The sequence below is a fragment of the Erythranthe guttata genome, chromosome 14, assembly GCF_056151865.1.
Source record: "Erythranthe guttata isolate IM_541 chromosome 14, IM_541, whole genome shotgun sequence".
NCBI classification, from domain to species: domain Eukaryota; kingdom Viridiplantae; phylum Streptophyta; class Magnoliopsida; order Lamiales; family Phrymaceae; genus Erythranthe; species Erythranthe guttata.
This window is the reverse complement of record NC_142546.1, coordinates 15,012,932-15,031,447: the sequence shown is the minus strand read 5'-3', so window position 1 is coordinate 15,031,447 and position 18,516 is coordinate 15,012,932. Positions and strand designations below refer to the sequence as shown.

The 18,516-nt window shown below is 33.1% G+C and overlaps 1 protein-coding gene across 1 annotated transcript; it reads left to right on the top strand.

Annotated features, from left to right (window-relative positions):
• Window positions 1-16,293: 16,293 nt before the first annotated feature.
• On the top strand, window positions 16,294-18,092 carry LOC105952352 (benzoate carboxyl methyltransferase). Its single transcript, XM_088813941.1, has 4 exons — window positions 16,294-16,448; window positions 16,714-17,106; window positions 17,183-17,440; window positions 17,546-18,092. The coding sequence occupies exons 1-4, from the start codon at window positions 16,326-16,328 to the stop codon at window positions 17,900-17,902; spliced, it is 1,131 nt and encodes a 376-aa protein (XP_088670067.1). The 5' UTR covers window positions 16,294-16,325; the 3' UTR covers window positions 17,903-18,092.
• Window positions 18,093-18,516: the final 424 nt, after the last annotated feature.

Below are 18,516 nucleotides of genomic sequence, written 5' to 3'. Positions count from 1 at the left end.
TTAATTAATTTTGAGGAACGACCCCGATTTTTACCACCATCATAGCTGACCGTTGACCGCCGTTGATTTTTTTTTAATCTTTTTTTCGGCATTGACTTTTTTTTTTTTAAATATTGTTTTTGACGTTGTTCACCGACATTGGATTGTCGGTTAACAATGTTGACTTTTTTATTTTTCTTGATTTTTATTCAACTTTTTCCTGTGACTCTTTTTTCTGATCAACACAATATTATTATTGTATAACACAATTATAATACTATATTAATATCTAGTATCGTAATATTAAAATTACAAACTTCTAACAAAGTTTTTATCTAAAATTTTGGGGCCAAAATACAATTTAAAAAATTCGCAAAATTCACAATTTCTTCCTCTCAAGTTTTACTTCGTGGAATCGCTAGTGCATCCCAAATTTCTTCCCAAAAAAATATGAAGAAGATGAACTAGGCATGTGCAGAGTAATTTGGAAATGAGATAACCACTCTAGTATAACGGTTTTTGGGGATAGCACCTACCGTTAATTTTTATCTTTTTTTTTTTGTCTTAAATTTTTTCCGTCGTTGAGTTGCGTTGACTTTTTTCTTTTTTCTTTTATTTTGACTTTTTTTTATGATATTATTTTTCTTCGTGGTTATGAGCTTTGACTTTTTTTTTTAAATTATATTTTTCTCATTACTCAACAATTTAAATAAAGATAAAATAAAAATCAAGAAAAAAAAGTCAACGCTATTAACTAGACATTCAACATCGGCCAACAGTGGTAAAAAAAAAAAAAGACAATCGAAAAAAGAGTCAACTGAGTTAAAAATAAAGTCAAAATCGGGGGGTCATTGGTTAAAATTTGTTAATTGATGAAATTGGGGTTCAATTAAGGTTGGATAAATTTTTAGGGGTTTTTAGAATATTTTGAAAGAATACATGAGTCTTATTGCAATTTTCCTAAAGAAAAACCCTAATTCAACCGTTGACCGTTACTTCTTGACGGTCAAACAGATGAATGGACTCAATGTGTTAAAATGTGACAACGTTAGTATGTATTTTGTTGACGGCGATAAATGGGGACCAAAAGTTAAAAACGTGCAACCTTTGGGGACCAAACCTGTAATTATCCCAGATTTTGGATTGTATTGTTTCCAAAAAAATCATCTCTCATATAAAACAAGGTTAATGGCATTTTGCTCCCTGCACTTCAATAAGTTTTGCACGTTATCACCTAGACTGAAAAAAAATTGATGGTTCATACCTAAACTTTCATTAATTCGTTCCAATTTCCATGATTCATGTTATGCTTGAAATACCAAACACCGCCACAATCCACTTGAATACAGTTTTTGCAAATATTTAGCTTTGTTTCTAAATAGTCTCGAATCGTCAAAAATAGCTTCTCTTTCCAAAAAATCTGAAATAAAACAAGGAAACCATATATAGTATATATAAATAAAGTCGAACAAAGACCCAAATTAAACTCGAGGATTAGATACGTAATAAACATGCAAAACGAACACGTATCACCGGTTCACATGAACTACGTACAATTTTTTTAATGCTTATTATTGTTCGGTTTGGGACACGCGACGAACAATAGATTTAGGTAGGGGTGAGCAAAAAACCGAAAAACCGAAAAAACAAAAAACCGAGCCGTTTTAAACCGTACCGAATAGCAAACCGCATGTACGATTTTTTATTTTTGAAATACCAAATTATTCGGTCCGGTACGGTGGAAAGGTAAATAACCGAATCGAAAAACCGAACTGAACCGAAGTTATAAAATTACTTCATTTCATATAATATATGTATTATTTTACCCTAATTTTTATTTTCTATCTTTCAATTACTTGTCTCATTCTAAGCATTTTGTTCATAAATTGAGACATTGTATTTTATTTATTTAGTAATTAAAAATTTACTTGAGTTCATGGTTTTAATAATGTGTGATCCGTTCGAAAGAAATATGATCCTGAGTCTTCTTCGCAGAGGTTGATGGCCCTGCAAGAAAGGAAACCGGACTGAAGCCGGAGTTAGAACTCCGACGATCAAGTCAGTGGAGGCTCACGTGTAATCTCAAAGGTTTTCTATTAAACTTGCATATTGCTTATAAAGAAGAATATATGTGTAAAAAAACTGGTCCTTTGGATGGACTTTATACCTCCTTTTATATACCTTGGCAGGCCCATACCTCCAAGGCCCTAAATCTCGGCCAGCGGCCTACTCTACTTGCTGGAGAACAGGTGGCCCGGATCATGATGACTCTCCTAGTGGTCAGTTTCAGGCGTGTTAAGTAGTCCTCTTTTCGACTTTTCCCAATTTTCCGGCCGCACCTAGTCATTCGGGCATTAAATGCTTCTGCCAGAACATTTAATGCGCGCTGGGATGTTGTCAGAGCATTTATGTCTTCCTTCATGTGCTTGCTGTGTCTTTCCGCCTTTAATGGTTTTCCCGAGTAACGCTAGTCTCCTCGGGACCCCGATCTCATCTTTTGTCGCTTTGTGACGGAGCGGGGGTGGGTTTGAAGGACTGTGCTTTCCTTTCTTGGGCCATCCGTAACTATTCTTTAATTCGTTCGGGCCTTCGTTAGTGGGCCTTCTGTTTTGGGCTTCTTGGTCCGGTAATTGGTCTGGATCAATGTGGTAGATGAAAGTAGGAAAAAAATGAAGCATAATACATCATCTAAATTACGTTAAGTCCTATGAGATTAAAAATTTTATATTTTCATTGCATTAGTAAGTTATGAAAGTAATTGTAATTGTATTCTTTTGTTTGTACAATTTCATGAGTATATAGTTACTCTTGAACCGAAAAAACCCGAAACCAAAATAAACCGAACCGATAAAAAACCGACATACACGGTTTTTAATTTTACAAAAACCGATATATTCGGTTTTAGCCAAAAACCGAACCGAACCGAGCCGTGAACACCCGATTTAGAGTGGCCTGGCTTGCTCAAAAGTCAATGCCCAGAAAACATCAAAATGTAATTTTATGTCATCGTGTTGTGGATGAATTATTTTTCAGTACTGTGATGGATCTAAAAATCATGTAATACGCATTTCAAATCTTTTGATGATCTTCAAAGTAAAAAAAAAATTAAAAAAATAAATCGGGTCGAATTATAGTGGAAAAGTCAACGTCGAAATCGACGGGAAAAACAGAAGAAAAAAAAGTCAACGCTGGAGATCGACGGTCAACGACAGCGACGGATGAAATTGTACTCAAATTGAGTGTTGATTAAATTGAATAATTTGTCAAAATTTAGGTCAAATTGAATTGAAGGATGAAATAAGAGCATTTTAAAATGTGATGGGAGTATTTTAATCTTTTAGACTTTTTTGTAAACTAGGTTTATATAAACAGAAAAAGGCTTAGTACAGATAGAGAATGTAATTAGTGGATAGTTCACGTTTTTGTTGGTTTGTTTAATCCAATATGGATTTATTATGCAGAGATCCCATATATACATTACATTTTTTTTGTATGCAGCGATAGTGAGTGGGGTAAACAATTGAAAATCGACGCCAGTTGATAAAAGTTGGCCGTACGTTGAGGTAGAAAATGAAAGGGGGAAAGAAATACAAGAAAAAAGGAAAAATTCGTATCGACGCTGTATTACAGGGAAAGTTGCAGAAAAAGAAAAGGAAAACTAAAATTGAGCGGCAGAATTAGGATTCTACCTTGCTTATATATTTATAAAATATGTGTGATTATTATTATTATTATTATTTTTGTATTATACATATCTTGTAATATTGGTATGTATATTTCTTAATTTCCTTGTCTGATTAGTTAGGGTTTCCAGCATGTACTATATATATTAATATGTATTGAGAGACGATTATTATCTGCCTCTCCAGTTCTATTATATTGTTCCTATACAACAGTCCGTCATGGATTCTTCTGCTAATGTGGTTTGGATACCAATGTCGGCAAATGGTCCTAACGCCCTTGAATATGGCCCGTTTGCAGTGCAAGAATACAACAGGCGGGCGCATAAGGATTTGAAATACGTAGGTTTTGTCACCGGAGCCACAGCCGCGGAAGGTGTAAAGTTGCATGTACGAATGACCATCAAAGCAAAATCCGGCAATCATGTGGACATGTATCGTGTAATAGTGGAAGGAGTTCCCTACAACCACACGAAAAAACTTGTCAACTTTTACATCCAGGCATAGAGAAAATGAGAATTATTAGTGCACATAACTCTATTCGTGCCTTATTATATGTCTTTTTATGATGTTTATTTATTTAATTACTTTTTTTCTCAAATTATTTATCAATTTCAATAAAGCATTAATTTTTTTTATTTTTTTTTTAATTTGACCTCTTATCATTCTTAATTAGTTAATTATAAAATTGTTAATGCAAGGATATTTTAATATTTATTATTGTTTAGGGATAGCATTGTGACGGGAAATTCTATGCTACACCTGGTGAATATAACCAGACACCCTAATTAATAAGATTCCCACTACGGGTTCAGTTATGGCCCAATAAATTTTAGAAATATAATTATAAAATAAATAAAAAAGGACACATGTCAAGAAAAAAGCCACCCGGTGAAAATCACCGGGTGTAGCATCGTATTCCCCCATTGTGATCCGATGGTCCGTTTATATGAAAAACACGGATGCCAATGAATGTGTACATGTAGACACAATCATAGTTGCCACTTATTGGTTAACTCCCTTAAATATGTCTTTTACTCCATTTAATCCGTTAAAATAGAAGTGATATCTCTCCTCACTCTTTTCATATTTCTTCTTCTTATTTGTTAAAAATATTGATTTTCTTCTTTTTTGTAAAAAAAAAATATTTTTACCACGGTTACATGTTGTTTCTATGAAAAGTTCTATTAAAATAATAAATTATATTATATTCTATATAGTGTAAAATAATATTTTTTTAAATGAAATATTTTATTAAATTTAATGACTCATTATATTCTATATCAAATAGTGTACAGTAAATATACGTAACAAAAACAAGTAATCAAAAGAATTACTTGAAACAAATAATTTAAGAGAAAACAATCGAACAAAATAGCGTACAGTTGGTTAAATTAAATTTTGCTCAAAAAAATTAAAAGAATACTTTTTTTATCATTTTACTCAATTCAGCTTTATTCACTGCTATTAAAAAAATAAGAGCAAATATATATTACCCTTAATTTAATACCAAAAATAAATTAATTATATCTTATGACTTAAACCCTAAATTTGTTGCACTAAATTAAAATAAGAAATAAAAAGTAGCTAATATATTGGGGCTCTTTGATATAACTCCTTAATACTTTTTTCAATAGAGAGAGGTCCAAACTATTTTGCACTATTTCAGAAAAACCCCTTCTAATTTTAGTCAACCTTTTTTCCATTATGCTCATACCACCTCATCAACACTATCACCAATCATGCATGCACCCACAACTTCATTAGCCCTTTTTTTTTTTTTTTTTTTTAGTTTTTAGTTTTTTAATATTTTTTTTTCTCTATCAAGTATATTAATCGACTATGAGATTTAAGCATAGTCGATTAAGAATCTGACTATTAAAAATAACAAATCACAACTACAAAATAATACAAAATCAACTATATTTTACAAAAACAAAAAATATACAAATATTATAATTGGTTTATACAATTGGAATCAATAAAAAAAATATAAAAAAAAAAAAAAATTGGAGTTGGTCAACCTTAATCGACTACCAGAGCATAATCGATTAACTTAATCGACTATTGAAAACATACATAGTCGATTAAGGTTCCAGTCTGCGCGAATTTTATTATCGGCGCCGTTATCCGCCCGATCCACCAAAAAACCATAAATCTACCTCCCCATCGTCACCGCACCGCCGCCACACCACACTTTGTCAACCATATAGTGGGAGTTCGATCTCTTAGTCTCCTAGTTTCAAGAATTGAAATCCTCCATTAACGACTTTACTGAAGAACTCCATTTAAATATAACAAGCAGAAAAGAGAAAAAAAAACACAGAAAAGAAAGAAGATGAAGAATCTGGAAATTCATACTTTGTTCACAACAAACTGTAATCTTGTCACAATCAACAAGAAATTCTGAGAGGTCCACTCAGACTCATGACATATTTGCAGAAATTAATATCAAAACAAATTGGATGTTGTTATTTTCTCTCTTAATTTCTTACGCGATTTATTGTAAGAAAAAATAAAAATAAAAAAAGATATTAATGTGCATACGGCTTCAATCCCGTTGATGATATGAGTGACGACCTTTTTCCACTTGTCCAGAGGAGAAGAAGAGGAGGAAAATAGAGGAGAGAGAGAGTGTGTGTACGTGAAAAGAAGAAGTAGAGGAAAAAAAGAAGGAGAGAGAAAGAGGAAGAAGAGGGGGAAAAATGAGGTGAGAGAAAGGAAAATGTACGTAGAGAAGAAGAAGGAGGAAAAAGAGGAGAGAGGGTGTATTTGATAATTAATTATAATTTTGAAATTATGAAAATATCATTTGGGTGGAATATTAAATAAGGGGATTTTCTCTAATTATTTTTGGGAGGGAATCTTTCGTTAACTACATTTCCTAAATGAAGGGGTTCTTGCTGATTTTTCCTAATATATTACTACGATTAAGAGTATTCAACCTTTTTCTTAATACTAGCAAGGTGCACGTGCGTTGCACATGTCGTAATATTATTATATGGTGAAAATATTTTTTTTGTGTCCATATTAGATTGCAAGATGCCTTTTATTAAATATGAGTCAATTGGTTTTAGACCAAAAACATATTGCTACTTGTTGGTGGTAATACCTACACGCAAGTGCACGTATCGTACAAGTAATATAGTTGGCAATTAAGTCCGGATATCGATCCCACAGAGAATATTTAATTACTTAATCCTAGACGCTAAATCCTATCAATTATTATCAAGCCCACCCTACACAGTCGAAAGATGAATAATAAACTAAATTAACTAAACTCAATTAAGCAAATTAAAAAGACAAAAGCAAGAAAGCAAGTAAAATCGAACATTTAACCAGAGAAAGCAAACCTAGGATAATTCTCCCCTATGTGATTATTACTCCCTCAATCCCTTCAATTCTGCAAGTAATTAACTCAGATTATTAACCTAAGATGCTAAATTAATCATAACCCGTTTCCGCGTGTATTACGATTCTAATACTCTAGATTCAATTACTGTATTCGTACGCAATTAATCCTAGAACACAACATTAAGCACAAGTTTCAATAATGGCTACCTAAGAGATTAACTATATTCCTATGTTAATACCACAAAGGCTCTTCTACCACAATTCTAATTATTAACCCGATCTTCCGATTCATGCGATTAACAATAACATAAAAGCACATAATGTGATCAAGTTTATGCACTTAATAAAACAAGTAGAAGAAATAATTCGGAATTAAAACTTGCATTAAATCATAGAATTGGGTTCATAAATCTCACATAGAGTTCGAAATAAAATCCTATGAATTAAAGAGTTAGCTACTCATGATTAAAGTAAAAACAAAATAATAATTCATAAAAAGATAAACTATGCTTGTAATCTTCGAATTCTTCGTCTTTGTTATTGCTTCGTTGCTCTTGAAATTGCGTAAAAGATTGATGCCCAATTATGTGCTTGGCTTGGTCTTATATAATGTGAAAAATTTGGAGGAGAAGGTAGTTTACCTGTGCAATTAAAATTCATTTACTGCGCTTCTACGCCTTCTCGGACGACCGTCTGAGATTATGTACTAAAACTCGGATCGCCGTCTCAATTCCAGAGACTGCCTATGGCCTATGTTTCTCGGTCGACCGTCTGAGATTTAAGTGTAATTCTCAGAGGGACGTCTGGGCTATAATTCTTCAGATTTTTTACTTCTTCACTTTTCGCCCATATTTTCTCCAAAATTGCAGTTTTCACCCCATACTTATCCAATTCTTCAATTTGTACCTAAAATACAATAAATCGACATTTTAAGCACCAATTATCATTAAAACACACCAAAAGCTCCAATTAAAAGGTACGATTAAGTGTAAAAATATACACTTAACACTACTTCTAGAAATATTGGAGAAATGTAAACTACATCAAATCAAACTTAAAATGCTTCTCTTATCTTCTTTGTATTGCATATACATTGAAATTCAGGTGAATCCTAGGAAAACATATTTTTCGAGATTTATGATCAGATCTGCAGTCAATTACGAGATTTTGTTTAGTATTGCTATTGTAATATGATAGTTGTTGAAGTTAATGATGTCTATGTGAAATGATTGAAAACTAATACAACTCTTATAACTCTCTGGTGGGACAGCAAATGTACTCATGATAACCAAAATGCATCATCCAATTGTAATGTTCCTCATGGGACACCTAGTCCTTATGCAACAGTACTCTGCTTATTATGGATTACCCTCTCTTTAACCAATTCCATTTTTTTTTTCTTATTGAATGATGAAACATACATTAGAAAAAGAAACAAAAAACTTAGAAGCTTGTGCATTAACATAATTTCCAGCTAGCAAAGAGCATGAATATAAATTATGTTCCAAACATACTCTACACAAATTTAATTGGTCTATATGCTTCACAGTAGTGTAAAGAGAAGGTTAGGTTCGTGCAACCTTTACAAAGAGTATCACTCCACATGACCGCAAGTCTAGAGTAGCTCTATAATGGTCTCGATCGTTTCAGAGTTAGAGAATTTAGATAAATTCGAAACATAGAAGATGAGAGGTTCTCATAAACAAAAAGGAGACTTGCATATTTTAATAACATACCTCAGGGCATTTTGACTTTGACATACTATGTACCAGGCCATCATCCTGTCAAAATAATGACATAATAATTTCACAAAGTGAAACTATGTCTAATTATAAAGAATAAATAATTCATGGAAGAACTTTAGATATTGTCCATAAGTTTGCATACAATGTTATCTTTGATATGTTACAAAGATTGAAAGATATATCTCAAGTGAACTTGTATCTCAAGGGTAGTAAAATGTGCCTTCTTTATTCTAGAGCACTGAGTTGAATGTCTATTTGAATGCATTCTAAAAGAGCGTATCAAGAGCATAATCTTGGCATGTATACAGTAAAACCTGCTACAATGTTAAATAAAACAATGAAATATATTAATGAAACTAAAATAATTTGTCTTCAACAATTGGTATGTCATGAAATATCAAAACAAAGAACGGACTACATGTACAACCATTTCTTCACTTAGCTTCCTTAAACTAACTATTTAGTAAAACCATTCGAGAATAAAAGATTGAGCTGAAATTTATGCCTATGCATTTTGGATGGCTTCATTTTGTCCTTCAGCTATCAGTTTCATCATCATGTGACTACACCATGGATCGGAGAATCCATTTGTTGTTGACTTCACATGTACGGTTGTACTTCCCATGCCTGTTATGTCTAAGAAAAATGATGTAAATCCAACATCCTTATCTTGTAGTTTTGACGGATCACATTGACTTGCTATAAAAGAAGGAAAAAACGAACCAAATATAGTTGTTGAATGACCACCTCAACCAAAAATTAAGCTATTATTATTTAATACTAATATCTTCAATTCGCCCCCTAAAGTTTAAGCAAATTACATTTGAAGCCTTGCACTTGAAATAATTGAAATGGATGGCGGTGGGATTCGAACTCATGACCTTTCATTTGGTCTGACTCTGATACCATGTTGAATGACTATCTCAACCGAAAGTTTAAGCTATTAGTGAAGTGTATCATTTGTCACTAATATCTCCAATAATAATGGTGATAAAGCATATAAAGTAAACTGGCATAATTCACTCTAGTATCCCCTTGAATGGCTCGTAGATTTTCTATAATAATATCTCCCTAAAACTCACCTGAATAGTAATGGGAACCAGATCGAAGATTTGTGTTAAAGGAATTTAATATCTAATAACATTAATTTTTTTTATGAGAGCACGACAGCGAATACAAGTGTTTTACATAAGGTGGGAGGTATTGTCTGCACGAAGAAGAAAGAGACTGATGATTCAATCAAAGCCTAAAACTTAAATCATGATTTTTAATTTGGAGTAAACACAAAACTTACTAAATTGAAAAGGAAACTATCTATAGCCATTGGACCCTAATATTTAGAGGGAAAAATATGAATTGGAAAATATAAGAAGTGTTAGAGTAGGTGACCAACAAGCCAACATGTGGCTGTGGTCTTTCGTTTTTATTATTGTAATAAACGAGCCTTTATTCGTATTAATGATAAAACACCTTGGCATTCTATATCTTTGTCCCTTTGTCACAAGCATAGATATAGTCCTTACAGTTATTACAAGTACTAGTAATTGATCGTTAGGATCGTGAGATATTTACTCAAGTATTATAACTGTTAAACGTGTTCCTAGTCGAAGGGTTACGCCACTAATGAGGATATCGGCCTTTCCCATTAAGACTAGCACTTAGTGTATGTGTACTGCATCTCATCAGTAAACGGTATTGTGATATCGGCATGCATAAGTGGGTGCTCGTAAGTTGACGAGTTCACTGAACTCCCTCACCCTAGAAATCTCTAAGTGGTTCCCAATAATCGAGTAGAGATATCTATGGTATAGTTGTACACCATTAGTCCTTATGACTTAGACATCACCGGGACTTCACTAGAGGACCAGCTGTATCGTGACCTGTCCCTGAGTTCTACCGAGGACCATCCCAAGGGCCAGTGTTCGTGCAGTCCGAAATCTAGTGGGAGGTCTGTGCATTGTAGTCGGGGATTCGATCGCTAGAATAGTCTTGGATGTCCTGTGTGTTCTGATAGTTTGTAATCATTCTAAGTCTCTGGCCAGAGCTGACTAAGTGATGATTAGAAAATTCGATTCTCTAAGTCATGCACGTAAGGATTACAACACTTAGAACGATCGCACCGTCATCGAACATATAAAGAGGTCTCGATGAACCAATGCCTCTAGTTCGATCGGGACATATGTATCGAAGGGACCGTACTGTACGTTAACTATATCTGAAGGTTCTTGCAGGCACTTCATTTGTATCTAGGGAATCATGACGCGTAGTTGCTAGACGCCAATCTTGATTCGTTGGGTGATTAAGGTGAAACGAGCTTCATCTTAATCGTAACTCGAAGGGGACGAGTTTTGACCACAAAGGGTTGTGGGCCCACGGCTAGCTTACACCTGAACCATCGAGGGTCACACTGCTCGTGCACATGAGATCTTTGAATAAACGGTCAGAGATAAAATAGTTTATCTTTGCATGATTGGAAGTCAATATGATTGAGTCCAACATTCGTAATTTGGAATTATGAATGAGAATAAGAAAAGGAAAAGAATAGGCGAACGCATTAGTGAACTTTCTAAATCGGGAAGTTTCCAAATTTAGAAAGTGCACTGAACTAGGGTTTCCACTTTTGGAAAGTTGGAAAATGAGAGATGGCACTCGTAATGACGAGGAAGTTATAATGAATCCGAAAATGTAATCGTTGCAATTTTTTCGGTCATTGAATTAAGAGAGACGAGCAAGTAAAGATACTAACGGACTTAAGCTGTTGGGCCCGGTCCAACTTAAGCCCGCTAGGGTTTTATGCAAGACATATAGATACTTGATTTATATGTCTTGCACAAAACACAACAACTCAACCCTAACCCTAGCCGCTACACTCTCTCTCTCTCGGCCTCTCTCCCATCGGCCACCACCGCGCCGCCGTTGCTCCGCCGTGACCGGAATCGGCCATCAATTGGCCGATCCTTTTCGGTACTCTTTTCTTCTTTCTTTTTCTTCCGTTAATTCTAACTACTTCGTGTCTAGTGCCACGTTTTAGTAGATCGAAGTATACGAGGTGAAATCCGAGAGGAGGAAGATTGAAGAATCGAAGAACAGCCATCAAGCCGACGACGCACGCGACACACGCGCCGCCTCGAAGCCCGCGCGTGAGATACACGCGCCGCTGTGCCAATCTGCCGCTGCTGCCACCGCATTGCTGCTGCCCCGATTGTACGGATGGTTTCCGTAGCAATCTCGACTTGCTAATCGCTCCTACCTCACGCTTCAAGAGGTAAATACGCGAAACCCTAGTTTCGATTCATTCTCGTTTAAACTTTGATTTCATGTTTGCTATCGTATGATTTTATGTGATTGTGTGTAATCGTTTTAATCTTTGCAAGCATGATAATTGGTTTAAACGCGAGCATGTTAATTGATTTAAATTCGGTTAAATATTTAGCATGTATGTTGTTTTTAATTTCGCTGGAAGCGCAAAGGTACGCAATTAATTGATTTAATTTGTCGGGCATGTACTTGTGTGATTTAAAGTCGTTTAAATCACATTAATTTTTTGTTTTCCGCTGCGTATGCGTGCCCGAAACCCAACAAGAAGTTCATGAACAAATAAAATCACTAAAAATTCTAATAATATAGAAGATAAAACAAACAAGGGGCATTAAAATTTTTGCCATCAAAATAAAAATCACGGAAACAAGTTTATATAAATAAATTACATGAGAAATAACTTTTAATTTCATGTTATATTTGTCTACCATTAGACAACATAAAACCATTAGTCAAGTGCATAAAATTTAGGGTAAATTCCACTTTCCCCCTTGTACTTTGGCTGAATATGACTTTACTTGAAAAATTGTCTCAATATGGCCATCGCCGTTAGTTTTCAAACATTTGACATTAACACCGTTTGATCTAAGCCTGGAAATTACAAAAAAAACCACTCCTCCTAACTTAAATAATTATTAAAAAATCCAAAAAATAAATAAATAAATAAATGGTGGCAGACGTCGCTGACTATGTTTTCTCGTTTCTTAATTTTTTATTATTATTATTATTATTATTATTATTATTATTATTATTATTATTATTATTATTATTATTATTATTATTATTATTATTATTATTATTATTATTATTATTATTATTATTATTATTATTATTATTATTATTATTATTATTATTATTATTATTATTATTATTATTATTATTATTATTATTATTATTATTATTATTATTATTATTATTATTATTATTATTATTATTATTATTATTATTATTATTATTATTATTATTATTATTATTATTATTATTATTATTATTATTATTATTATTATTATTATTATTATTATTATTATTATTATTATTATTATTATTATTATTATTACTATTATTATTCTTATTATTATTATTCTTATTATTATTATTATTATTATTATTATTATTATTATTATTATTATTATTATTATTATTATTATTATTATTATTATTATTATTATTATTATTATTATTATTATTATTATTATTATTATTATTATTTTTAAATAATTATTTAAATTGGGAGGGGTGGTAGTTTTGTAATTTTAGAGCTTAGATCAAACGGCGTTAAGGTCAAATGTCAGACAACTAACAACGAGGACCACGTTGAGACAATTTTTCAAGTATATGGGGCAAATGGGGTAAAGTGATACCGAGCCAAAGTAAAAGGGGGGAAAAGTAGAATTTTCCCTAAAATTTATATCACTAACCAATAGAGATAGTCAAGCCACCAAAAGTGAAGTCTCCGAGTAACTAAAACATGACAATCCAATATAATCATCTAATGCAAAATTACCAATAGCAATATAAAGCTCATTTAACAGATTATTTCCTATTTATCCACTCACAATTCATAACATTAGCAAAGATTAATAACATGGCAGTTCAATTCTTGTTTTCATAAACGGGATGTGGAATACCAAGAGCCACGTAAATAAAAAATTAAATTATGGTTTCCAGAAAATGTATAGCTTAGTCTTGGTGGAGAAAGACTAACAACTTTGATGAGATTGGATCACTGGCTAAACCCAAAGTCGTGCAACATCACCTTTGGATTAAGCAAATAAAGCAGTTGCAGGATCAATACATTTTCTTTCTTTTGTTATGAGTCCCTGATAACGTACATACGTGAATTTGAGATGACAAGAATAAGTCAATTGAAATAGAAAGTCCGTACAAACTTCACGTATAACATTCTTAGTCACAAACTATATCACAATGAATCTTACCTGCCAATACATAAATAAAGAATTGAACGGAAAAATAAAATGTAATTGCAAGTAAATTTAGTAGATAAAAGTTAAATCAATAATCCCCATGCATAGACCATTAATTTTATGAAACTGAAACACGTGTTTTGAATTACCTGAGTAGAAATAATTTTAAATCAATAATCCCCATGCATATAACCTATACATGTTTCATTAGGTCAATCAATTCAAATGAATAAAAAAAATTAACTTAGTACATAGAAGTGGGAAAAATATGCAAAATAACTTATGAACTTTATTAATAGAGGTTCAATCTAGGGGTGTGCGCGGGCCATAAACCCGCGGGTTCTATCAGAACCCGCCCTCGTCCCGTCAAACAACGGTTCTTGATTTTGAAGAACCGAACTTGTGGGTTTTTAACGGGTTTATGATAGGCGGGTCCATGGCGGGTTTGTAGTAGGACCCAACCTTTACGGGTCGAAACCCGTTATCGTCTAAACTATTTTTTTTTATATATAATTTATAAGTTTTACGGGAGAATAATTAGAAACTAAAATGAATAACCTAAAATTTTAAATTGAAACCAAACATAAATAATGTAAATGTCAAGAGTAAATAAAAATTAATATAAAACTAAAAATAACTAATTCATAACTTAAAAGACAAAATTTAAATAAAATAAATATAGCTTTTTCAAGCATAACCAACGCTATTCAGCTCCATTCAACACCATTTTCTTCCTTTTTTTCTGCCGTGTGTTGACCGTTGTATATATATGCTTTTTTTTTCCTACATTTTCTTAGAGATTTTCATAATCTTTATAGCTATTACTTCCACAATTATAGTTTAGTTGATTTATGTATTTGATACACTAGAGATACTTTATTTATTCATTAATATTATTAATTTATTATACTATATAATGTAAACAAAACGACGTCGTTTTGTATGGCGGGGCGGGACGGGTTTCACGGGTATTAAAAAAAATTGAACCCGTCTAAGACCCAAACCCACGGTTCTTCACCATTTTAGGACCCAATCCTATGGATGGATCTATCCGTCCGGTTCCAACGGGGCGGTTTTTCACGGGTTTGACGGGTGTAGCGGGTTGATGGGTCCGACTTGCTCACCCCTAATTCAATCCGATCTTGATATGGAGGATTTATTCCTTCATTAATCTAGAAAACTTTATCAATTTCTCAAAATTTAGGGTTCAAACAATTAAGCATAGAACTGAAAACAACAAAAAAAAAAAAAAAAAAAAAAGAAGAAAACGAAAAAGAAATCGAGAAGAGAAAGAAAAGATGAATGAGAACTTGAAAGTGGAAGTTACGATCATTTATTTCTTTCTTTGGTGTAACTGATGCAAAATTGAAATTCATATTGAATTATCGACCATTGAGTTTCTTTGAATTTCTTATATGACTAACATTTAATAGATACATGAGTTCATCTTTTCAGATGCCTTTATACATTGAACTCTAAAAAATATCAATTATTTTCATAAACATACATTAAAAGACTAATTATAAATTAATATTAATTATTTTAATTTTGATGGGGGCATTTTGGTCATCCAAAAAAAGGGAAGAAACCTCCCCTAACATTCCCACTTTTATAAGTAGTAATAATAATAATAATAATAAGTATAAGTATAGATATAGAATAGTTTTTTTTTGGACCCTTTAGAATAAATATCAAATGAAAGGATTTGTCCACATGCCTGGTTCCAAAAGTCAACGCTCAAGAAGCATCAATCAAGCTGTACTAATTTTTTAACCTCGTGTTTTGAATGAATCATTTTATAACAGATTTTTAAATTAATTGTCCGACCAGATCCAAATCTGTTGCAACATAAAAGAAAAGAAAAGAAAAAAGAAAAAAGAAAAAAGAAAAAAAAAATGGGCATTAGGATTCCGTAGATTGGGTTGTTCCTAAAATTACGAGATCTACTAGAATCAAACTCTAACTCGTTTTTACCGTTTTTGGTAATTTTTAGTATTTTCTTAGTTTAATTAGAGTTTTCAGTTTTTTTACTATAAATAGATGCCTTAGGACTTTATTTTGAGAAGAATTTTGAATTTTAATAAAATTTTAGAGTTTTTTCTAGTGGATTCCAGGGTTTTTCGGTGGATTCCGAATGTTAATTTGATCTATATAATTAATTCGTAGAAATTAATTTTTTACCGTGCTTCCATTATGCGTGACTCTGTGTAGTTGCATTAAACTACAATTTCACGTAAATCTAGGGAATCATTGACTTTTTGATGTTGAGCTTCCATAGAGTGAAGAGTTTATTTCACAAGTCTATTATATAAAAGACTCAAGATATGCAATTGTGCATGGTCACACACAAAATACCAAAAACAATGGCAGCAAATAGTAATAATCTCTCTGTGCATATGAATGCTGGAGATGGTGAAACTAGCTACACCAACAATTCTGCCCCACAGGTAATCTCTCTCTCTCTCTCTCTCTCTCTCTCTCTCTCTCTCTCTCTCTCTCTCTCTCTCTCTCTCTCTCTCTCTCTCTCTCTCTCTCTCTCTCTCTCAAGTTATGTAAATTAGTACAATTGGGACCGGCAAAATTGTATTAATTTTAGCGAAATATTAAATCATCGAATTATTATTCAGCACGTCATTCGAGTCGGGGTCGAGAAAATTTATTATTAATTAAGCAAGGTTATTAACTAATAATGTGTTTGAAATAATGTTGCAGAAAATAGGGATATCGAAATCATTGCATGTACTGGATGAAGCAATCAAAGATATGATAACCAATATCGGCTTCCCAAAATGCTTCAAGATAGCTGATTTAGGCTGTTCATCGGGCCCTAATAGTCTTTCCGTAATTTCTCGTATAATTGAAAAAATCGAATATCTCTCCAAAGAAAACAATAATGAGTATGAAGTGTTTCTGAGTGATCTACATGGAAATGACTTCAACAACCTCTTCAAAATGCTCCCCGATTTTTACGAAAAACTCGACATTAGTAATCCAAGTACAAGATGCTTCGTATCGGGTTTGCCGGGTTCGTTCTACGGCCGCCTATTCCCATCCAATAGCCTCGATTTTGTTTATTCATCCTATAGTCTTCATTGGCTCTCCCAGGTAATTAATTATTTCATATATAAATATATATATGTATTTCTTGTATATATACATATTTATATAAAAATTCATATAGGTTCCTAAAGGAGTGGAAAGCAACAAAGAAAACATACACATAGCTAAAAAGAGTCCACCGGAGGTATTTGAAGCGTATTCGAAGCAATATAACAAAGATTTGACCAATTTTCTCGAGTCAAGGGGCCTAGAAGTGGTCAAGGGGGGTCGTATGGTGTTGACTTTCTCCGGTGGAAGCATCGATGGTCGATCTATAGGAGATATCGAGTGCTTACAGTTCACTATTCTAGCCGATACACTCGTTGACATGGTCGCTGAGGTATACATACATACATACATATATACATACATACATACATACATAAGTATTCGACAATTAGTAGATATTTGTTTCTTCACTTTTTAATTGACTACATATAATTAGGGGCTGATCAAGGAGGCCGATTTGTATTCGTTCAACTTGCCTATGTACGCACCACGCAAGCAAGAAATCGAGGAAATAGTTCTTAGTGAAGGGTCGTTTAATTTGGACAAACTCGATGAATTTGTGCTCCCGTGGGATGTTCATGTTACGAGTACCGATAATCTAGACGACAAGTATAGAATTGGGGAACTTGTGTTGAAGTTCATTCGGGCTTTCACCGAGCCAATCTTGGCCGCGCATTTCGGGAGCTCCGTCATGGATGAGGTTTACGGAAGGTACGGAAAGAAATTGGGAGAGCTTCAATCCGAGTATGCACCGCCGTTCCCCAATGTGGTCATTTGCTTAACTAAGAAATGAATATTATTAACCACGCGCGGTTAATTGATCTATGCTACACACAATAAAATTTAAACTGTTTAGATCTTTGTCGTTCATTTAATAAATGATACAGATCTACCTAATGTATCTCATCCAGTGTATTGTACGAATTTGTAATATTTTTATTTTCATTTAAATGGGAACTTGTGGGAGCTCCATTACGGATTAAGTGTATGAAAGGTTTGCGATGGAGGGCTTCACTCTGCTAGGGAGGCACCACCGTTCCTTACCGTGGTCATCTCCTTAACTAAGAAATGAGAAAACCATCGACAATGTATGTACACTACGGCCGTTATTGGTCATGTTGTAAAACTTATATTGGATTTATCCAAATAAAAGCTCGTAAACACAAGCACGAAAGTTAGTAGAACTTGTTCTCTGTCTTTCTAATGCAAATTGAATCAATGCGATTAGAATTCGAATGCGAAAATTACAACAAAAAAAAAAGAGGTCAAAAGAATACGTGATTTAGTGTCAATTCGTCAGTAAGATTGGGGGCAACAGTATTGAATACAATTTTTGACCTTGAGTCTAATTCAATCGGGAAAAAAAACGCAAAACATAAAAGTAGTTGAACTTGTTTTCGTCTTTGT